The sequence below is a fragment of the Terrapene carolina genome, unplaced genomic scaffold (genome assembly GCF_002925995.2).
Source record: "Terrapene carolina triunguis isolate 2854851 unplaced genomic scaffold, T_m_triunguis-2.0 Scaffold49, whole genome shotgun sequence".
Taxonomy (NCBI): domain Eukaryota; kingdom Metazoa; phylum Chordata; order Testudines; family Emydidae; genus Terrapene; species Terrapene triunguis.
In genome coordinates, this window is record NW_020664400.1 from 4,188,570 (window position 1) to 4,212,301 (window position 23,732).

The following is a 23,732-nucleotide window of genomic DNA, read 5'->3' on the forward strand; positions in this document are numbered from 1 at the left end:
CAGGTTCAAATCAAGTCTCTCAAATTTAACTTCTGTGCCAGGGAAGATAATGGAGCAAGTAATTAAGGAAATCATCTGCAAACACTGGTAAGGTGATAGGGAATAGCCAGCATGGATTTGTAAAGAACAAATCGTGTCAAACCAATCTGATAGCTTTCTTTGATAGGATAACGAGTCTTGTGGATAAGGGAGAAGCTGTGGATGTGGTATACCTAGACTTTAGTAAGGCATTTGATATGGTCTCACATGATATTCTTATCGATAAACTAGGCAAATACAATTTAGATGGGGCTACTATAAGGTGGGTGCATAACTGGCTGGATAACCATACTCAGAGAGTTGTTGTTAATGGTTCCCAATCCTGCTGGAAAGGCATAACAAGTGGGGTTCCGCAGGGGTCTGTTTTGGGACCGGCTCTGTTCAATATCTTCATTAACGACTTAGATATTGGCATAGAAAGTACGCTTATTAAGTTTGCAGATGATACCAAATTGGGAGGGATTGCAACTGCTTTGGAGGACAGGGTCATAATTCAAAATGATCTGGACAAATTGGAGAAATGGTCTGAGGTAAACAGGATGAAGTTTAACAAAGACAAATGCAAAGTGCTCCACTTAGGAAGGAAAAATCAGTTTCACACATAGAGAATGGGAAGAGACTGTCTAGGAAGGAGTACGGCAGAAAGGGATCTAGGGGTTATAGTGAACCACAAGCTAAATATGAGTCAACAGTATGATGCTGTTGCAAAAAAAGCAAACATGATTCTGGGATGTATTAACAGGTGTGTTGTGAGCAAGACACGAGAAGTCATTCTTCCGCTCTACTCTGCGCTGGTTAGGCCTCAACTGGAGTATTGTGTCCAGTTCTGGGCACCGCATTTCAAGAAAGATGTGGAGAAATTGGAGAGGGTCCAGAGAAGAGCAACAAGAATGATTAAAGGTCTTGAGAACATGACCTATGAAGGAAGGCTGAAAGAATTGGGTTTGTTTAGTTTGGAAAAGAGAAGATTGAGAGGGGACATGATAGCAGTTTTCAGGTATCTAAAAGGGTGTCATAAGGAGGAGGGAGAAAACTTGTTCACCTTAGCCTCTAAGGATAGAACAAGAAGCAATGGGCTTAAACTGCAGCAAGGGAGGTTTAGGTTGGACATTAGGAAAAAGTTCCTAACTGTCAGGGTGGTTAAACACTGGAATAAATTGCCTAGGGAGGTTGTGGAATCTCCATCTCTGGAGATATTTAAGAGTAGGTTAGATACTGTCTAGACCATCCCTGATAGACATTTATTTGGTCCTGCCATGAGGGCAGGGGACTGGATTCGATGACCTCTCGATGTCCCTTCCAGTCAATGAATCTATGAATCTATAAGTACATCCACAGCTGGAATGGGTCATCAGTCCTTTGTGTAGAGCTTCCATTTGTAGCAAAGTCCCTCCAGAGGTAAGAAGCAGGATTGAAAAACAGATGGGGGAGAGGCATCAGCCTTTTATAGTCTTTCCCAGGTGTAAGAACACCTCTTTGTTCTTACTGTGGAAAATTACAGCAAAATGGAGTCTGGAGTCACATGGGCCAGTTCCTGCATACTTTGCTGAGTTACAAGGCGTATCTGCCTTCTCTCAATGGGTCAATTGTATAGCTGATAGTGCTTAATGGGCCATCAAGCAGGCTAGGCAGAGCTCACACCAACTTGTCTGGGAAGTGTCCCAGAAGCATAGCATAAGTTTGAAATACAGACAGTATAGAGCCAATATTCATAACTTCAACTACAACATTGATACACACATATAGACAACATAATCATAACCAGCAAACCCATAACCTTGTCTTAGACACCTCATTTGACCCCCTTTACACAAGATTTGGTGCCACTACAGGACCTTGGTTGCAACCATGTTCTATACGGTCCCAGTTCAAGTCAATAACGTGACAAGCGCATCCGGCCCCATGGATTTGTGCTCATCCAGCTTTTCTAAATAGCCCCGAACCACTTCTTTCTCTACAGAGAGCTGCTCACCTCCTCCCCATGCTGTGCTGCCTAATGCAGTAGTCTGGGAGCTGACCTTGTTCGTGAAGACAGAGGCAAAAAAAGCATTGAGTACATTAGCTTTTTCCACATCCTCTGTCACTCGGTTGGCTCCCTCATTCAGTAAGGGGACCACATTTTCCTTGACTTTCTTCTTGTTGCTAACATACCTGAAGAAACCCTTCTTGTTACTCTTAACATCTCTTGCTAGCTGCAACTCCAAGTGTGATTTGGCCTTCCTGACTTCACTCCTGCATGCCTGAGCAATATTTTTATACTCCTCCCTGGTCATTTGTCGAATCTTCCACTTCTTGTAAGCTTCTTTTTTGTGTTTAAGATCAGCAAGGATTTCACTGTTAAGCCAAGCTGGTCGCCTGCCATATTTACTATTCTTTCTACATATCAGGATGGTTTGTTCCTGCAACCTCAATAAGGATTCTTTAAAATACAGCCAGCTCTCCTGGACTCCTTTCCCCCTCATGTTATTCTCCCAGGGGATCCTGCCCATCAGTTCCCTGAGGGAGTCAAAATCTGCTTTTCTGAAGTCCAGGGTCCGTATTCTGCTGCTCTCCTTTCTTCCTTGTGTCAGGATCCTGAACTCGACCATCTCATGGTCACTGCCTCCCAGGTTCCCATCCACTTTTGCTTCCCCTACTAATTCTTCCCTGTTTGTGAGCAGCAGGTCAAGAAGAGCTCTGCCCCTAGTTGGTTTCTCCAGCACTTGTACCAGGAAATTGTCCCCTAACACTTTCCAAAAACTTCCTGGATTGTTTATTCCAGTTATCCTGTTCCCTAGTGGGATTTGGCGGTTGGTAGCTTGTGCTTTACCAATTAGGACATTGATCCATAAGCAGGGCCGGCTCCAGGCACCAGGCAACCAAGCTGGTGCTTGGGGCGGCATCTGGAGGGGGGTGGCGCGGCGCTCCGGCCGCCGGGGAGAGCGGGGCCACAGCCGGGCTCGCCGCCCTCCCGCCGGCGCTCTGGCCGCCCTGCGCTCTGGCCGCCGGGGGGAGAGCCGAGCCCCAGCCGGGGCTCGCCGCCCTCTCGCCGCCCTGCCCCCGGCGCTCTGGCCGCCGGGGGGAGAAAGGAGCCCCTACCGGGGCTCACTGCCCTCCTCCCAGGGCTCCGGCCGCCCTCCCCCCTGGCGCCCTCCCAGGCTTTTTTGCCTGGGGCGGCAAAAAAGCCAGAGCCGGCCCTGTCCATAAGCATTCAAGTTCATTTTCCTCCAGCTTATCGGTGACTCAGAAACAGGTCATGCCATTGGATACTGTCGGGGAACCTGTGCAGCTGTGTTCATGAACATTTGTGCCCTGCTTCGGGACCCTCAGATTGAAGTGCATTGAGTTATTATTTGATTGTTAATACTTACCCCTCACCCTTGCCCCCCACCCCGAGTTTTACCCTTCCCCTCCCCCTCTCCTGTCACGCCCCTCCATTTGCCAAGTGTCCACAGGATATCAATGACGTCCTGACACCCCCACAGCCGTCTCGGAGCCTCCCACCCCAGCAGCTGTGCCGAGGCAGACTCAGAGCTGGAATCTACAGACAGCTGCAACCTGCTGGGAACCCGCCACCAAACAGGCGCCGGAGCTCTAAAGATGGCCGTTCCCACCAGCTCCTCTGTGGAGACAAGACTTGAAGGAGCCCGTGTCTGAGACTGTGTGGGTGGGTGTGTGTGGGTGTGTGGGGTCTGTAGCTGACTGGCGGCCAGGGCCCGTGAACCGCTCCAGGCTTAGCGCAGTCCCCAGGGACCCTGCAGGATTGTCCTCCAGAGCTTTGCCCAGCCTGGCAGGCGATTCCGCAGTCAAACTGATCTCACTGGCCCTGAGTGCTGCCTCAATGTTCCCTGTGTAAGGCCCCCCTGCTGCCAACCCCCTCAATAATCCCTTCTGGTGCCCCCACGTGAGGCACTCACAGGCTGTTTGCCTGCCCCCACCCCCACCCCCACGCCAGTCCCCCAGCCAAACTGGGCTGGTTGGTCCCTCAGACCCTGCTCATTTGTGCTGCTCCTCCCTGAGCTGCCCCCGCTCCCCAGAGTCTCTCTCTATAGCTGTGCCCCTAGGGTTGCCAGGCGTTCAGCGGGAGCCCGGGGCGAAGGCAGGCTCCCTACCTACCCTAGCTCCGCGCAGCTCCCAGAAGCAGCCACCAGGTCCTTGCGGCCCCTAGGCGCAAGGGTGGCCAGGGAGGCTCTGCGCACTGTCCCCACCCCAAGAGCCGGCTGCACAGCTCCCATTGGCTGGGAACCGCGACCAATGGGAGCTGTGGGGGCGGCGCCTGCAGGCAGCGTGCAGAGTGTCCCTGGCCACCCATGTGCCTAGGGGCTGCAGGGCCCTGGTGGCCGCTTCCTGGGACCCACGTGACCCCCGCACCCCTAACCCCCTCCTGCACCCCAACCCCCCTGCCCCAGCCCGGAGTCCCCTCCCACACCCAAACTCCCTCCTGGAGCCCGCACCACGCCCACACCCCAACTCCCTGCCCCAGCCCTGAGCCCCCTTCTGCACCCCAAACCTCTCATCCCTGGCCCTATCCCAGAGCCCACACCCTCAGCCGAAGCCCACACCCCCTCCCACACCCCAACCCCCTGACAGGGACGGGGGAGTCCAGCCAAGCTCCTCTGCACATCCCTAGCCCCTGGCTACACAAAGCCAGTCAGTGCACTAAGTGGGGTGCAGCCTGTGCCCCCAGGACTTGGAGGGGACAGCAGGGAATCTGCAAGGGGCTCCTTCATCTTCTGGGTCAGTTTCAGGAATTTCCCTACAGGGTTCTTTCCCTGGTTTTGGCCTGACAGCTGGGGGTGACATCCTTCAGCTCCCCACCAAGCAGGCACTGCCCCCCGCCCCCACCAGTGTTCTCCAGCGCAGAAACCCTCGGGGAGCGAGGGGACCCATCAGTCCTCGTCCTGCCTGCAGAGGGAAGAGCCGGGGCCAGGTGTGAGGGTGGGTGCTGACCTGGACCCTTGCCCATTAGACACAGGACCGAGACCCAGCGAGCTCATTTCACAGCAGCCAGCCATGCCTGGCTAAGCCTTTCAGCCACCCCCAACCACTGTGGGCCTGAAACCATTGGCCTGCCTTTCTTCCAGCCAAACCCTTCTAGTAACTGAGTGCCTCACACCCATGGTGTGGATGGGAGCTGAGGCCTGTCTGCACAGCCAGAAAAGGGGTGATCTTACCTGGGTTAGAATAGCAGGCAGCCCCAGCAGCTTGGCTCTTACCTCAGCTCAGAACACCACTTTCTGCAGTGCAGACAGACCCTCGGAAGTTGCCCAAAGAAGGCTGAGTCCTGCGCTGCACCTGGAGTGTCCTGAGGCCCAGGCTCGTGCCCAGACCACTGCACCCTCCTTTGCAAACACTCTTGAGGTCATGGTCAATCCCCCAAGAGCTGGGTGATTCCTGCAGCCTCCAGGACAGAATGGTCAGTCACCAGGCGCAGCGAAGAGACCGGACCCTTTCTGGACCTGCTGGGGTTCTCCTGCAGAATGCCAGGGGCTCTCCGCAGCCAATGTGGGGATGTCCAGGAGGGTCCATGCTGGAGAAGCAGCAATTTGCCAGTTTATTCCCATAAACCCACCTTTGGGACAAGCATCCTTCCCGCTTCACCCCCAATGGAATGGGCCTTGTTCATGAACATCAAGAGCCCCAGAGCTCCACCTCCAGGGACCCCACAATCCATCATCTGCAATGTCTCCATTCCTAGAACCTCCTGCCCTGAGTTTTCATGGCACTTTGCAGATTCTCTTCCCCAGCATCTGTGAAATGTAGCCACCTCTTGGGTGGAGCAGCAGCCGGACAGAACATAGCATGTCGAACAGCAGTGCAGGGAAGCCCATGATACAAGGTGCCAAGGGATGTCCTAGCGGAGCAGGTAGGATTTGGAGGGTCTGCATGTGATCTTCCCCATCTAAGCTCTCCCTACACCCCCGGGTGACATCTCGGCCGATTGGGGGCAGGTCTGAATCCCTGGGAGCAAATGGGGCAGTTTCTGTTCATCCCTCAAGGGAGACCCAGCCTTGGGGCTGCTGCAGAGATCCATGGGACATCAGGCTGAGCTCTACGGGGGTGGGCAAGCTGCCCTGGGTGCTCAGGCTCTGGGTGTCCCCTAAATGGACTGATAACCCCGGGGCGAGGGGGAACATAGTGTTGGCTAATAGATGCTGGCTAGCATACACATAGTATGCTGGTAATACTGCCCGCAGTATAGGTACGCCACGTGTTTAAGCGTGTATATTATGAAGTATTAGCATAGCAGTTCTATAGCCCAGATTGGCCTGTACCTTTGTTATAACCCTGTGCGCTTATGGCAAGTCTTCCAGAACTCCTTGCTGTAGCTGCAGTCAGCCTTGGCCTGTCCGTAACAGGACAGATGATTTTATTTCCTCAGGGCAGCAAGCAAGCAGCTGCCCACAGAAACCGAGGCGAGGCCTGCATGCCCCTTAGTCCCTGGCATGCGTCTCAGAACACAGGTAAGGGGGCATCATGACCTGCATGCATGCTGGATTCAGAGCTAGAGAGAAAGGGGCGCCCTCAGTACTAGAAACAGACAAGGTACAAAGATGATTAATTACGTTCCATTTCAAACGACGTACCTGGGACCTTTTCTGGGTGAACGGGGAGGGTATAAAGGGCTGGCTTGCGAGGTGTCTGCAGAAGGCGAATGGAACAGCACTGCGTGCCAGTGCATGGAACTGCTCTTTGGAGTCTGGGATTGTACAGAACCTCTGGGCCAGATTGATAAACCTGACTGACACGGGGCATTTGGTCTCTGGAGTATATTTCATAACGAAATAACGAACCAAAGTGCTGTCAAGCAACCGACTATCCAGTTTATCAACACAGCAGGTAAATGCTGGAGGGAGCAAATCTGACTCCTGGCTGGAGCAGCAGCCGCACGGATCAGACGAGGGGCCTGGTCCTGCCCAGGGCTGGACACGCTCCGCTCTCACTACAGCCAAAGGGATTTGAGGGTGCTCCGAGGTGTGCCCCTTGCTCCCACACCAGCAGTAAAGGCAGGGGACGTTCCCCTTGTTGGTGAATTTCTGCCTCGTCGCACCACAGGGCTGAGCGCTGGCAAGGAGCCAACTCCCAGCTGCTGTACGTCCTCATGTCCCACTTCCCCGACATGCCAAGACCCTCCCTGATTGGCACCTGGTTCGCTCGCCCTCAGCTGTCCCTGACACCCGACACACCTCCCCATCCCGCCTCCTTCCCAGGCACTCCGGCTTGCCTGGGAAATCAATGGGCACGGGGGGGCGCAGGCTAAATTGCCAGGCCAGGGGAGCCAGATACCTTCTAACAAGCCGCACGTGGCGTTGGGGGGCGCGTGGGGTCAGGGAACCCGATCCCTCTGGCCAGTGGCTGGCGACACTCGGTTTATTTATTCGCTGGAGAGGGGCAGCTCTGTCTGTCAGATAACTGGCGGGCGTGGAGGGATCCCTGTGGATGGCTCACACCACCCGTGCCATGTCAGTCGTCTGCTAATCCCCTCCCCCCGGCACATCAGCTCAGCGCCTGAGGCCCTCCTGGACCGGATTCCTCTCCCAGGCTCTGGGCGTTCCGTGAGGGCACTGCCCCGGACCAGGGAGCATGTCGGCGCTGCTGCCCTCGGCGGGGCTCCCCGGCACTGAGCGTGGAGGTAAGGAGCAGCACGGTGAGCCAAGGGATGTGCTCAGGGCTGGGGGACTGGGGCTTGGAGAGAGCTCCTGGGGATGGGGGGTGCTGTCTCCAGGCTGGGGGAGCAGTGCGGGGCGGGAGGAGGGGACATCGACGGGAGCCGTACGTGTTTCAGTGCACAGAACGCTTGTCCCCATCCCCTCCTGCAGGGAGGTCAAGTCACCAGCACGCTCCTTGCTGGGCCGATAACATGAAGTGTTTGGTTTGCACCGCAGAGCTCCTGCTGCCTTCCCTTGGCCGGAACCCGGCGGGTCGTCTCGAAAGCCCCAACCCCACCCCAAGAGAAGCCCGACCCCTCCGGGTTTCATTTAATGCTGATGAGGCAGGCAGGGGGGCAAAGGAAACCTGCGAAAATGCAGGTTCGCTGCACGGCTTGGGCCAATCAGCGTCGCTCCATTTACACCAGCTGAGGCTCTGGCCCCTGAGGCTGAGATTTCAATGGCACCGTTAGGACTGTGCAGACACAAAATCTGTACGGCTGTGAGGACATCCAACTCCTAGTGCGCACTGTTAGCAAAGGGTTATGCTGGGAGACTCGTTCCTCTACATGGAGGGTGGGGGACGGCACCGTAGGCCAGGATAATTGTGCCCACACCAGGGGCTGTACGGGTACCTACAGCCCTATAAAATCCCATCCCTAATGGAAATTGTCAATTTGGTACAAGCAAGCAGAATGGTAAAGGCAAAGGCTCCCCCCAGCCGCACTTTGCCTTTGAGCCCAAGGGCTGCGGGTGCAGCATGAACCCCCCGACTTGGTGCTGCTGTGATGGGCTGTGAAGAGACCGGCCACGCTGAGCAGTGCTCAGGCTGCAGTCGGTCGGGAGAAGAGGCACAGGGTTCATGTCGCTCCCCCGGGAAAGCCAGGCGTTATTATTAGAGCGGCTTAAACATTTTCCTTCAACATTTCTTTCTGGCTGAAAACGAGTCCCTTTTCTAAATGACATTCGTTGTGGAACATTTTAGTTCTGAGAATTTTTAAAAAATCTAGGAACATATTTGGGAAAAAAATGTTTTTCATTCTTTTGCTCATTTTGCAGAAAATACACAGCCAGCAGTCCTAGCGATTACTAATAGTTCTAATAGAGAAATAGCAGAACACAAACTCCTTGGGAAGTTCACCCTAAGGCCCATTTTTTCTGATCTCTGCACATTTTTTACTTTTCTTTTCAAAGCGAGGTCTGGAAAAGGCAGGCTTTTCCTGCAGATGCCCTCCCCGAAGGCAGGTGTGCTGCATACGCCCAGAGTTCCCTTAGCGGCTGCTGGGATGCTTTCATTCTGGTTTAAACAATGTTTCCCCCCTCTCTAAGTCCATCATAACCCAAGCAGACGGCACGCAGATAAAAAGGCTCCACTCCTTCCAGGGTCAGGAGTGGTGTGATGCTTCCCGGGGTGTCCAGGGTTGTGGGGCATCTTGCTGTTGTTAGTTGTTGTTCTCTGTGTGTGCCGCACTGGCTCTGGCCAGATAGCCCGGACAGCAGGCTCCAAACACACTGCCCAATAAGACCACAAGATTTGGTTTTGCAGTGAAGGCACCCGGCCAGTTTTGTTGTCAACAACGCACGCTCCTAGCTCCCCAGATCAACGTCTGCAGTTACACTAGCGCATGTGTGCTCGTTGCAATGGACACAGCTCTGTGAATGGCGGGATTTTCCATTCCCCTCTCGGCTGGCCGAAGATTCCCTCTGAGGCTCCTTTTTATACCCCGACACAAACAAGTTACGTGTTGCCCCTCTGACATGGTTAGTTACCACCCTTTATCTTGTACATGTTGGTTTGATCAAAACATCTCCATCCATCACGCTGACTTGGGGTGGGGGTCAGTGTGTCCTTGTATCATCTTCAGGGAATGTGTTTACACCATAACCCTGTATTGGGGTATTCTGGTACCACCCTTCTGGAATGTGTTTGCGTGAGTGTCCTGTGCCTAGCACGTCTCAGGAACATGTGTGTTTGCAATGCCAGCCCTGTGCTTGCCAGGTTCTGTGAGCCAGACTCCTGCTCACAGCCTGACTTTTACTAACTTTGCTTTATATTAGCAGGACTTGACCACTACTTTAGTTCAGGCCTCACACCGGGCCTCTGATACAAGACTTCATGTCTCAGGCTCTCTTTCTACTATATTTCATAGAATCATAGAATATCAGGGTTGGAAGGGACCTCAGGAGGTCATCTAGTCCAACCCCCTGCTCAAAGCAGGACCAATCCCCAGACAGACTTTTGCCCCAGATCTCTAAATGGCCCCCTCAAGGATTGAACTCACAAACCTGGGTTTAGCAGACCAATGCTCCAACCACTGAGCTATCCTTCCCCCCCCCACCTTTTGTCTTTTCATGGGGAGGATGTTTGCCCGTCATCCCAGAAAAGCATAACACATGGCCTGAAGATGACCCAGTGGGCTAAACCCTGTTATGTGGTCACCTTACTTTACCATCCACATGTTCATGCCCCATCTGTCCCTTAGTCTGCACATTCACTCTTACAACTGGTGGACAGATTTTATTTTCCAATTGTTTTTAGTCCCTTATGGTAGGCCTGAGAATGTTAGGTCTGGGACTTTGATTGAGGAATGTAGTTTTATGATTAAGCCTTGGGGGTACTCCCAGATAATATATATGGACATGGTATCTATGTGCAGTGTATAAGGGTGTAGTGTGTATGTGTATATATGACACCACCTCATATTTAAGCATCACAATCCATTTCCAAGCTGGTGTTGTAGTCTGGCCCTTTTACTTTGGTGCTGCAGATAGCAACACACTCCTAATAGGAGTCTCCTCACCGGCTGTGAGCAGACGTCAGGTTCAGCGCCTGTCCCCACCAGCCTCCGGCAGCACAAGTACAGCCTCCCAGGCCTCCCGCTCTCTGTACAGGTAACAGTAGACACATCACAAACCCCGAGTCCCTTGAGCATCTCTCCAAAGTGCCCAGGCCCTGAGCCACTGCAGAACTCTCAGATCCGCTCTTCCCAAAGGAACAGCACACCCGAGCTTGCAAGACTCAGCTCAGGACCCCAACTCTACTTAACATACAGCACTGAGAGCCAGGTTTAGTGAAACCACAAATAAATGTATTAGCAAAGAGCAGAGATTCAAGTCGTTGTGAGTAAGAATGTGGGAAACATAGAACACAAAATCATCACATGCTTCCTAGGGCCTAATCTTAACTAACAAGACATTCCTCTGAGTCCTACAGGATAGTTTACCCCAAGTCCTTTCCCCAGCATTTTCAACCACTTTGGCTGAGATCCCCCTTCATAAGACGAGCTTCTCCTCCCAGATGAAAGGTACCCCCAGTGATACCCTCAAATGTTCATTGTCCTTCTCAATCGGACTCTCCTCTGCTGGTTCACTTTTTCCTTAAATCTCTCTTTGCAAATTGCACAAGCCTTCGTTAGCCCCAGCGTAGACTGCCAAAGGAGGCCAGATCTGAGCCACACAACACTGGATTTACATGTGAACAGACGGATAGAGAAACATTTCTTGCCCGACAGAAAACCTGCTTTACACCTTTCTGGTGACCAGTCCCTAGTCACAGACTTGAAGAACACAATTTTCAGGTATATCCATAACTCCTTACACAACACCCGTACGTACATCCTGCAGTGGGGATGATGACCGGCGTGACGCAGGCTTTCCGTAGAAACCTTACATGTCATTCTTCTGGTGAACCTAGGGATCCCTGTCCCCCCCTAAAAACAATGAGGAGTCCGGCGGCACCTTAAAGACTAGCAGATTTATTTGGGCATAAGCTTTGCATCTGAAGAAGTGGGTTTTTAACCACGAAAGCTTATGCCCAAATAAATCTGTTAGTCTTTAAGGTGCCACCGGACTCCTCGTTGTTTTTGTGGATACAGACTAACACGGCGACCCCCGATACTTGTGCTGCCATGTACTCCTGTGCCCATTGGCATCCAGAGGTCCTTGGGGCACAGCCCGATCCTGGTAGATCTTCTCAGAGACTGTTACACCAACTGGGAACGGCTCCACCTGTGGGGGTTACCGGTGGTAGCATGTGTTCTCCTTGGTGGTACGAGCGAGCAGGACCACGCTCTAGAAATGGAGCCTGGAACCAGCTGGGTATTAACAGAGACTGTATTGTTAATTGGCCCAATCCTGACATCTCCCTTTGTGTGGAATCCTCTCCTGGAGTCAGTGACTGGTTGGCTGGAGTGAACGTTTCAGAACTGGGACCAGTAACACTAATTGTTAGAAACTCCCGAGGCAAGTCCCTTGGGACAAGCCAACAAACAGGCCGATGCCGCCCCCCTCTCCCTTTTCTTCTTTCTCTTGGGCCCTGCCCCTCACTGTAATTCTCCCTGAGGATACCTGGCTAGGCCTCCTGCTGCCGATAAGCCCTACCGCAGCCCCTTGGACACAGGCAAGCAAACTCTGTAGGGTTGCTCCTCTGAACAACCCTAGCAAAGATGCTGCCCTTTGCAATGCCAAGTACCAGTGCTCTCGCCTGCCCGGATGGTGGTGGGAGATCCGCTCTCTAGCTGATCAAGGCATAGGTGCCAAGCTAACGTGGGTTCCCCTGGCTGCCCACTCCTCCCTGCTCTTGCCACCCACCACCCAATGCCTGCTCAGGGACATGGCCTGAGCCCTGCAGTGCCAGGCCAGGAAATGGGGGCAGCTGCACGAGGTGCGGGAGAAGTGTTGCAGCGCCACAGGGTGAAAGGAGCCATGGAGAGGGGAGCCCAACACAGCCTTGTGCTGAGAGCCTGCGTGGTGAGATCGAGTGTGACCGCTCTGAAGCCAGCGGGGTTGCACCTGCTGATGGCAAGGTTGGTATAAGAGAAGACACCCTGTTTGCCCTGAGACATGGCCAAGGGGCCCCCAGCAGGGGCTGGGTGGACACTTCAAGCAGCGCTCTGCCCATCTCCATCCCAGCCCTCTCATCTGGGGATCCCAAAACACTCAAGCCCTCCCAGCTGCCCACAGATAGGTTCATTCTACACTGGCCTGGGAGGTAGGGGCATCATTAGGGTTCCACCCCGTCCTGGCTGGGCTGAAAGATTCCCTGTAGTTTGCAAGCCCCTCAACTTGGGCTAAATTGCGAGCAAACCCACCCCCTTGCTAGGCTCCTGGGAGGGGGACACCTTTCTGCAGGGGGCAACTCTGCCATGTTTGCTTTGAGGATCATTTGAGCCCTAGATTTGGGATGAGAGACTAACAAATCCCACAAAGAACGCCACAGACAATCCAAGCCCTGTGCTTTGCTGGATTATTATCAGCCATTTCATAACTGGGGAAATGGAGGCATGGAGAAGGGCTGGGACATGCCTGAGGTCACGGAGTAAGGCAGCAGCAGAACTGCACACAGAACCCAGGAATTCTGAATCACGGCCTGCTGAGGTGGGCCTACAATCCTGATTCCCAGGATCCTGCTCCCACGAGAAAATCCAGCCTCCCTAAGTGTCATGCTCCTGTACCAGATGTGGACTGGCTACAGAGCTTGCTTATACACCCCACCTGTGTTCATCATAAGATCCTTTGTTTCTCTGAATTCACATGAATCTGCAGCTAGGCTCTTTCAAAGTCTCTCTGGTAGAGGTGTCTGTACACTGGATAGTACAGGTCTGTCGCATCTTATACTGGGGTTACATTCCGCAGTCAGCGCGTAAAGTGAAAATCGCGTATAGTCAAAATTACATTGAGTGTAATGGCAGGTGGAATCACCCGCACTACAGGTACAGTATTAAAATTGTTATTTTTCTCTTTTTTTTTGTTTTTGCCGACCATGTAAAGCTGAAATCGCGCATATTAAATGCGCATAAGATGTGACAGACCTGTACAGCGTTGTCTCTTAAGTTGCTTCGTACTGGATCTCCTTTCAAAAGTCCAATATCATGAAATCCTCTGTCAAGTTCTTCCACTTTTCTCACTAGGCCCAGCATGGTGTCCATGCTGTGGCAGAGAAGGCTGTTGGTCTGTGGTCCTTTGATCACAGACACGCTGAATGCATAGCTTTGTAGGTTGTTTCTGTGATCAACTGGCCCATGCAATTCAGAATCCCTCCAGGGCTAGTCAGGTCCAGGAGTGCCACCAGCTTTTCCGCCACCCTAGGCGGCGGAAGGTCCCGCCCCGAAATGCCACCCCCCCACAGAGGCGGCGGAAGGTCCCGCCGTGGAAATACCGCCGCGGTTGCCACTCCCCAAATCGCAGTGCCCTACGCGACCGCCTAGGTCGCCTAATGGTTTGCGCCGGTACTGGTCAGGTCTGTGTCAGGTGACTTCAGCTCTGGGAGCTGACTGTAACATCAGCTCCTGAATCAGTTTTAAAGTCAATAGTCTTGCCATCATTATTCAATTTCACTCTCCAGGCAGGCTCTATATCATTACCAGGGACAAACCCCAGAAATAATGGCTCTTGATTGTCTGCAAATTGAGTCAACTCCCTGACTGCTTTCACGCAGCAAACAACTACAAAATGTCCATGTTTCATGTATTTATTACACTGTTTGCCTCTGGCTGAACATGCATCATCTCTTGGGATATGACTTTTTCCACACCTTGTGGATGTTGGCTGGAATTGGTCCCTCTTAGCCTGGAAGTTCTCCCTCCTTGCCTCAGGGGTTTTATGATCTTCACTTTTAACATTCAAGTGTCTGTTTGTAGTTTCTCAGCTAGTTTCAGATTTTCCAAGTTGCTCCTGCCGTTTGTTCTGTTTGACTAATTCTGACTGCTTTGCTCCCTGCATAGATGTATGTAGGGGTAAAACTTTCTTCAACTGTAACTGCTGTGAAAGGTTTTTATCTGTTAACGCAATACCCAGCCTGTCACCAATATTTTCATGTTTTGCATTCCCAGAATCACAGTTTTCAGCCAATGTATGCAGAGCTCTTATAAAACATTCAACATTTCCCCCTCATTCTTGAATTCTCTGGTGAAAACATGCGCTTTCACAAACCCCATTTATCTGAGGTATAAATTATGCATCAAACATAGCCAGAACCCTTTCACAGTCATCTTTGTGACTTGTATCTTCAGTAAAGTCAAACCATTTAAAGATAGGCTCTGCCTGCTTCCCCATAGCATATATTAAAGATGATGCCTCTATATACAGTTTCTTTGTGGAGTTGAATAGCAATGCTAAATCTTGCAAAATATTGTTTCCAGTCTGTCCCTTCTGAAGGTTTGTCGAAGCTGATGTTCTTGGGGGCATTGAAGAGGGGTGTTGAAGGCGTGCTGATGAGATCCTGCAACCTTTGTTGCTTTGTTCCTTCTGTTTGCAACCTTTGTTGCTGTTTTCCTGCTATTTCTGTTCTTAGTTTACTCCTGACACCATGTCATAGTCCTGTACCAGATATGGACTGGCTACAGAGCTCGCTTGTACACACCACATGTGTTCATCATAAGATCCTTTGATGCTCTGCCAGACACGTCTGAGGTTCATTTAAAGGAGGTCTTTTACACACATTGCCACCTAGTGGTTGAACAGTATAACACAGTTTAGCATTCCACTACACTAGGAGCCTTTGCACATGTGGGCATCCTGCCTGCAGGACTGCTGGCTCACCTGCCCTGTCACTCAGCCGGAGAAGGGCCGCTCAATGGCTACAAACCACCCTCATCCTGGAGGAAGGAAATGATCAGTCTGTGGAGCATGTGGGGAAGCCTGTAGGTTGAGAGTTGGAGAAACTCCCTGCAAAGCTAGATCCATCCATTCTATTGGCTGGGAATCTCTCTCTCTGTCTAGATTAATAGCATTTAAGGCCAGCAGGTGCAGTGACCCAGCTAGGCTCGGCTGTGCTAATGGGGAGGCGAGGCAGAGGCAAACCAAGACAAAAGGGGTGATTTTAAAGTTTTCGAACTTTATAAGGGAAAACCCCCAAATTGTACCAGGAGGATAAATAATGTAGAACATTCCCAACGACTTACTACATAAAATAATAAACTCTAGGTTACCAACTCAGTAACCTTTGTGAGCGTGTACACACTGAGCAGCTAGTGCCAAACACACTGTTACTAACAAGAACAAGAGATTACTCAACAGAATAGATGGTATCACTTCAGAGAAGAATCAGCTTTTCCTCTCCTGGGCTGTAGCTCCAGCGCCACTCTTGCCGTCCTGCTCTTTGCTTCTCTTCGCCTTGACATGCTCCTTAGATTCGAGGGTCCTGGGGTTTACCTCTTTGCAGTGAGTTCATTCATGAGCAGGGCTTTGTCATCTAGTGCGCGCTCGTTTGTCCACTAGGCACCTTTGGTCTGTCAGTAGCTGTTCAAACGGTCATTCTCTCTGTTCACAGGCTTAGGTCCTCTGTGGGTGGGCATCTCTTTTACTGGTTTTAGGACCTGTTTATATCTAACAGCTTTTTGATCAATTTCCTTTTTCACCAATTTCAGGGTTTTTCCTGGATACTCGTTCTGGTGCGTCTGTAGATTTTATTTCCTTCTACTTCCTTTCTCTAACCGTGTCTGCTCACATGCCCCGGTCTGGTTTTTTCCGCTTCTCCTGACCTGAAACTTTTCCTTCTTTCCTCCGTCTCACTTCCCAGGCCCTACTCTAGTCTCCTGGTCGTCGTTTATTTGAACACCTCACCTCCAATCCACACTCTGGTTCATCCACTAGCTCACCAGCTTGAGTCTTTGCCCCTCTTCAGCTCGAGCTGCCCTCACTGGCCGTCTCTCTCCCCAGGACCGCACGCTGGTGCTGCTGCATCACCGCTGCAGCAGGTGCCAGGGCGAGGCGTGCTACAAAGGGACCATTATATCATCCAGTGTGCCCCCATATAGCACAGGCCAGAGAACGTCGCCCTGGTACCCCTGCACTCAGCCCAATGACATGTGTTTGACTGACGCATCTTGCCGAAAGGCAGCCAGGCTTCCATAGGAGCTGGAGTTCACTCCCCCTCACTGTTAACAGTTGGTGCCTTTTCTAATTGGAATGTGTCTGGCTTCAGCTTCCACCCATTGGGTCTTGCTCTGCCTTTCTCGGCTCGACGAAAGAGCCTTTTAGTGCCTGGTATTTCCGCCCATCTACATATACGCTGTAATCAAGTCACCTCTCAATCTTCTTTTTGATACGAGTCTTCCATCCCTGCAGTGCCTGATTTCGAAGCTGCTGGCTTCCAAGCCCTCCTGCCCTGTGTCCTCTGTGCGTTAGAGAGCTGGCCACGGGGTTGTGGTTATAACTAGGACTGTCAAACGATTTTAAAAAGGAATCCCAATTAATTGCTAACTTAAAAAAATAGTCACAGTTAATCGCAGTTTTAATCGCGCTGTTAAACAATAATAGAACATCAATTCCAATTCAGCATGGAAGCACGTCCTCTGGAATGGGGGTCGAAGCATGACAGGGCATACAAATGTTTAGCATATCTGGCTCGTAAATACCTTGCAACAAGGGCTATAACAGTGCCATGCGAAGGCCTGTTCTGACTTTCAGGTGACACTGTAAATAAGAAGCAGGCAGCATTATCTCCCATAAATGTAAACAAACTAGTTTGTCTTAGTGATTGGCTGAACAAGAAGTAGGACTGAGTGGACTTGCAGGCTCTAAAGTTTTAAGTTGTTTTGTTTTTGAGTGCAGCTATGTAAAAAAATAATAATTCTACATTTGTAAGTTGCAGGTTCATGATAAAGAGATTACACTACAGTACTTGCATGAGGTGAATTGAAAAATACTGGTTCTTTTTTTACTGTGCAAATATTTATAATTAATATAAAGTGAGCACTGTACACTTTGCATCCTGTGTTGTAACTGAAATCAATATATTTGAAAAGGTAGAAAAATATCCAAAAATATTAATAATCCATTTCAATTGGGGTCCTATTATTGTTTAACAGTGCGATGAAAACCACGATTAATCGCAACTATGTTTTTAATCTAGTTAATTGGTTTTGCGTTAATTGCTTGAGGTAACTGCGATTAATTGACAGACCTGACTATAACTTCTTTGTGTGTGTGTGTGTGTGTGTGTGTGTGTGTGTGTGTGTGTGTGCACGCGCGCGCGCCTACCCCAGCCTCTGGGAGCGGGAGGTTGACCCAGGAGAAGGCTCAACCCAGCTCTCACACTCATTCCATAACCACAAGCCTCTCCCTCTTCTCCGAAGCCTGTGCTGGCCTGAGTGACCCCTGCTGTCATGGCAGAGAAGGACACTCCAGCGCTGTATGTGCTAATGGAACCCAGGGATGCGTGACACGTCCCCCGTGGGCCCATCCCTAGGGGCCTGGGGTCTGTGACAGCATCCCTGGCTCCTTGGCTCACGCTGCAGAGCCTCCTGTGTTTAGCTTTGGGCTGGCCCACATGGTGGTTCTCCCACTGACCCCCTCCTCCCCCCGGCTTTCTGCAGCAGAGAATGGGGAGAATTCGCGGTACAAGTCGTCCGGCTCCAGTGGTGAAGAGGAGCTGAACCTGGGCAAGAAGAAGCTGCGGAGGCAAAGGACTCACTTCACCAGCCAGCAGCTGCAGGAGCTGGAAGCCACCTTCCAGCGCAACCGCTACCCTGACATGAGCACCAGGGAGGAGATCGCAGGGTGGACCAACCTGGCGGAACCCAGGATCAGGGTAAGCAGGAGCCTCCTCAGACACTCCAGTAGGGGGCAGTCTCTACTGGAGTGGGGCCCAGGCCTGATGGGCTACAGTGGCTCAGCCTGCGGGCTGCCTTCCCCTCCAACTGTAGCTTTTACAGAGCGTGGCCTTCAGATGAGTGGGGTTTGTGTGAGAGCCTCCAGAGGAGCGCTGCAGCACAGAATTCCACTCATACGCTGAAGGAGTCGCTCCATTAGCTGGTAGCAGTAGCAGTAGTAGACCATTGTCCTCTGGCAGGTCATCCACTACAGAAGCATGCAATGCACATTGTGCCAGTATGTTACAAGTGCCAACGGCAGGGCCAGGAACCCTTTGCTGTACAGGCCTGGTAACGGTAGGAAGAGGACGTCTCTCAGCATTGCAACTCCCGTCAAGTCAATAAGCAATTCCTATCCACGTCTCCTGGGGCTCGAGTGGAATGCAGGGGCAGCCCTTTGACTCCTGCCATGTTGCCATAGTGCCTCTGGTGCCACAGAGCTTGGGCTTTCCCTGCCCTGTGTGTAGCTTGGAGGGCTTGCACTGGCAGAGACCGGCAAAAGCTCATCACGGGGCTGAGTGAGTCTGTGGGGTCGGGACAGGCCCCCGTACTGGGGCACAGGAATTCATCACAGAGGGAGACAAAATTGCCAGGGTCATTCCAGGTGCTGGGGCGACTAGAGCTGCTGTTTGGGCCAGATTCAGACCTGGTGTGGGCAGGTGCAGCTCAGGAAGTTGGCACCAGGTTGGATGGGGCCACGTAGTGCTGGGAAGATGCCAGCTTGGCATCCCTAGAGCATTATTCACCGAGCAGGGACCATGTCTGCAATGCCCAGGCAAGCCCCAGGCTTGTACCGGAGACGGGGGGGGGGGAGGGCGGCTTCAGCCTCCAGGGGTCATTCAGTCCCTGGCCCCTCTGCCAACTGGGGAGGGGGGGTGCTTTTGGGGATGTGTGTTCACCTGCTAGCAGCTGGGCTGAGCCCCACCAAATGGTCCCCAGCAGGGGATGCCCGTGAGTCTCTCCTGGCTGAGGCAGGGACCGCACAAGCTGCTGAGAAGTGGGAGGCAGGTTGATTAGCTGCAATGCTGGCTGCTGTGCCATTGAGCTCAAAGCAGGCTTTTCTCCCCTCCCCGCTCTCTCTCTCTCTCTGAAGGTCTGGTTTAAGAACCGCAGAGCCAAGTGGCGGAAGAAGGAGCGGCACCTGCAGACTGAGCTGTGCAAGGGGGGCTTTGGCCCCCAGCTGAACGGTCTGCCCAGGGGCCCGTATGAAGACCTCTACCGCAGCTACTCCTACAACAGCTGGGCTCCCAAGGGCTTCCAGGCCAGCCCCCTCCCCGGCAAAGGCTTCCAGCTCTTCAATGCTGTGGATCTCAATTCCTTCTCCCAACAAGCCATGTTCCCGGGGGTGGCAACAGCCTCCATGCCCAGGGTCCCGGCCCTGGAGAACTTCAACAACCTGGCCGGCCCCGCCAGGTCTCCCGCCCCCACCTATGGACCCGAAGCTTCGCCTTATATGTACAGGGACCCCTGCAACGCAAGCCTGGCAGGGCTGAGACACTGGGCAAAGCAGCCCCAGCCCCTTGGCCTCGAGGTCCTGCCAAGCCCAGCCGCGAGCCCCAGCTCCTGCCAGTACACACTGGACAGGCCCGTTTGAAGGGGACCCCAGAGCACCGGTACCAGCCCCCTTCGCCAGACTGTATAGAGGGGCGGGGGGTTCACTCACCAAGGACAGTGTGGAGGGAGGGGGGTTCCCCAGTCCTGGGACAGTGCTGCCCTCAAAGCCCATGCACCCCGCCTCCTTCTGCCAGTGCCTAGCTCAGGGAGCCCAGGGGGTGCCAAAGGCCATGAGTAGCCCAAAAGATTGTGGCTTAGCCCAAGACCTGTAGATCTGGCCCCTGAGAAAACTCACTGCAGGCAAAGTGCAGCACTTTGGGTTAAATTACAGGGGAAAGCGCCATCTAAGATCCCAAACAAGTAACAGACTCTTGGGAGGAGACAAATGCCCCCTGTGAGGGGAGTGGAGGAGGGGAGACCTGGAGAGGTCTGGACACAGGGCTCTGGGACTAGCCTGCTCAGCAGGCACAGGGAAGGGTATGAAGCTGAGTTCTGCACTTGGTGGCATTATTATCTCCAGCTCTTGCCAACAAAACAGAGACTCCGGAGCTCAGGCTGTGGCTAGAGCAGGGAGCTCGGAGAATTCCATTCCCCGCGCTGGAAGGGAGTGCCAGAGGGTGAGCCGAGGGGCAGGGACTGTGTGTCTGGACTCCAGCGGATAGATCAGGAGCCCTGGATTCTATTTCCAACGCTAGCATTTTCTCACCATGTGACAGTGGGCAAGTCCTGTCCCCTCCCTGTGCCTCAGTTTCCTTGTCTGTAAAATGTTGGTAACGGTGCTGACTGGCCTCACCAGAGGACTGATTCATACTTGTAACATGCTTTGGGCTCCTTGGGAGGAAGGTGTAATAATGTCAGTTCAGATGACATCAGAACCAGGGGAGGGGTAAATAACACTGAGGACAGTCACTGATACAGGGTGATCTGGATCGCTTGGTAAGCTGGGTGCGAGCAAACCATGTGCAGGGAAGTTCTCTGGCCTGTGTTATGCAGGCGGACAAGCAGACTCACTAGATGCTCACAGCAGTCCCTTCTCACCTTAAAATCTCTGAATTTAGGTGCAAACTATTCTTTGGCCTTGTCAAGTCAGTGCAGGCCTGCTTTCGGATCTTAGCCAGAGTTTGCTTTCGGATCTTAGCCAGAATTTGTACAGGATCTGGGCACATCACCATTATGATATCAATCCATGTCCCAGTCTCCTGAGGACGGAACAGACTGGTCTGGCTTTTCCAATTCCAACTCCCAGGAGACCCCCCGGGACTCCTTGGTGCACGGCTCACCATAGCTGAATTCCTCTCATTTCAGGGCTTACTGCCAGGGGATTTGGGGCGTGCTCAAATAGTTCCCCTGTATCCCCCCCTCCCTCAAAAGCCCACACATGCAGCAGTACCCCCTCCAGAGCTCATGAGCCCTACCTTGTGAGTGGTCAAGTGACAGGGTGCTCTCCAGCAATGGCTGTAGGAAACAGGGGTGGAACTTCAAACACACCCTGCTCGCCCTGCCTGGGGCCCTGGCTAGCCAGCTTTCACCTCATTTCTCTGGAAAGGGGTGGGGGAAAGTGTTTAAGACCCAGGGCTGGGAATTGAGGGTACAGCTACACTGCAAAACCCAGCAGCAACAATCAGAGCCTGGGTCTACAGACTGGGACTCACACTTGGTGCTGAAAATAGCGGGTAGAGGTTACTGTTTGGGCTCTGAAACCTGGCCGGAGGGAGTTGTCAGACCCCAGGCGCCAGCCTGAGTGGGAATGTTTACACAGCTCGTGTTAAAAAAGGCTCCAGAGGAGATCCCGGCAATTACAGGCTGGTAAGCCTGACTTCACTACTGGGCAAAGTGGTTGAAACTATAGTAAAGAAGAGAATTATCAGACACGTAACTGAACACGATTTGAGGGGCAAGAGCCAACATGTTATTTGTAAAGGGAAATCATGCCTCACCAATCTACTAGAATTCTTTGAGGGGGTCAAGAAGCATGTGGACAAGGGGGATCAAGTGGACATAGTGTACTTAGATTTTCAGAAAGCCTTTGACAAGGTCCCTCTCAAAGGCTCTTAAACAAAGTAAGTTGTCAAGGGATAAGAAGGAAGGTTCTCTCATGGATCAGTAACTGGTTAAAAGACAGGAAACAAAGGGTAGGAATAAATGGTCAGTTTTCAGAATGGAGAGAGGTAAATAGTGGTGTCCCTTAGGGGTCTGTACTGGGACCAGTCCTATTCAACATATTCATAAATGATCTGAAAAAAGGGGTAAACAGTGAGGTGGCAAAATTTGCAGATGATACAAAACTACTCAAGATAGTTAAGTCCAAAGCAGACTGCGAAGAGCTACAAAGGGATCTCACAAAACTGGGTGATGGGGCACCAAAATGGCAGATGAAATTCAATGTTGATAAATGCAGAGTGATGCACATTGGAAAACATAATCCCAACAATATACACGTAAAATGATGGAGTCTAAATTAGCTGTTACCACTCAAGAAAGAGATCTTGGAGTCATTCTGAAAACATCCACTCAATGTGCAGCGGCAGACAAAAAAGCAAACAGAATGTTGTTGAATCATTAAGAAAGGGATAAATAATAAAACAGAAAATATCATATTGCCTCTATATAAATCCACGCTAGGGTGACCAAACAGCAAGTGTGAAAAATCGGGACAGGGGGTGGGGGTGGGGTGGTAATAGGAGCCTATATAAGACAAAGCCCCAAATATCAGGACTGTCCCTATAAAATTGGGACATCTGATCACCCTAACCCATGCTACGCCCACACCTTGAATACTACGCACAGGTCTGATCACCCTATCTCGAAAAAGATATATTGGAATCGGAAAGGGTACAGAAAAGCACAACAAAAATGACTGGTGTGGAGAAAGTAAATATGGATGTGTTATTTACTCCTTCTCATAACACAAGAACTAGGGGTCACCAAATGAAATTAAGAGGCAGCTGGTTTAAAACAAACATAAGGAAGTCTTCTTCTCCCAACACACAGTCAACCTGTGAAACTCTGCCAGAGGAGGTTGTGAAGGCCAAGACTATAACAGGATTAAAAAAGAACTAGATAAATTCAGGGAGGATAGGTCCATCAATGGCTACTAGCCAGGATGGGCAGGGATGGTGTCCCTAGCTTCTGTTTGCCAGAAGCTGGGAATGGCAACAAGGGATGGATCACTTGATGATTCCCTGTTCTGTCCATTCCCTCTGGCACCTGGCATTGTTCTTATGTTATGTTCCTACGCTAGCCCCATGAGCTTGAGTCTGTAAACCCAGGCTCCGAGCCTCGCTACTGCAGGCTGGTGTTTGCAGGGTAGATGTATGCTGACTCTGGGGTTCCACTAGCCGTGTAGATCTTGGCTGATTTGCTTCTCTTCCCTGTGCCTCGGTTTCCCCATCTGTAAAATAGCATAATAGTGACCTACTTTCAAATGGACATGGGAGGCTCAGAGCGTTGCTGCCTGCAGAGTGCTTGGAAATCCACTGGGGGGCCCTGCTTCCCCTCTCTGCGAGACCAGATTCACTTTGCTGTAACTGTATTGATTTCAATGGGTTTACACCGGCATAAAACTCGAGTGAAGCAGAGGTGACTCAGGGCATCTGCTGCCCATGGAGCTGATGTCATGTGAGCTCTGGCTGGGGAATGAGAGCAGAATCTGGAATGTAAGGAGGCCTGGAGGGCAGAAAAGACTGGAGCTAAATTTAGCCCTTGGAGTGGAATTTCCATGAGTGCGCTGGGACTTTCCAGTCCCCTCGGGTCACCTCCTTACCTGACTGCACAGGAGGCACTGAACAGCCTGGGATTCTCCTCTTGGCTGCTCTGCCACGGGTCTGGGTCCTCAGCTGTACCCGCCCTGGGCCTGGTCCTCGGCCAAACCTGCCCTGGGCCTGGGTCCTCGGCCGAACCCGCCCTGGGCCTGGGTCCT

General features: G+C 52.0%; 1 protein-coding gene across 1 annotated transcript; it reads left to right on the top strand.

The window, feature by feature from the left end:
- Positions 1-7,602: 7,602 nt before the first annotated feature.
- On the top strand, positions 7,603-19,853 carry LOC113407641 (pituitary homeobox 2-like). The gene is made up of 3 exons (XM_026656796.1): positions 7,603-7,651; positions 17,984-18,198; positions 19,353-19,853. The coding sequence occupies exons 1-3, from the start codon at positions 7,603-7,605 to the stop codon at positions 19,851-19,853; spliced, it is 765 nt and encodes a 254-aa protein (XP_026512581.1).
- Positions 19,854-23,732: the final 3,879 nt, after the last annotated feature.

What these genes read in the sequence shown, in the direction of transcription:
- LOC113407641 (XM_026656796.1), top strand. Translation starts at nt 7,603, where the DNA reads ATGTCGGCGCTGCTGCCCTCGGCGGGGCTCCCCGGCACTGAGCGTGGA. An exon ending in CCCCGGCACTGAGCGTGGAG is followed by an intron (nt 7,652 to 17,983) that starts GTAAGGAGCAGC and finishes GGCTTTCTGCAG; the next exon opens with CAGAGAATGGGGAGAATTCG. An exon ending in TGGCGGAACCCAGGATCAGG is followed by an intron (nt 18,199 to 19,352) that starts GTAAGCAGGAGC and finishes CTCTCTCTGAAG; the next exon opens with GTCTGGTTTAAGAACCGCAG.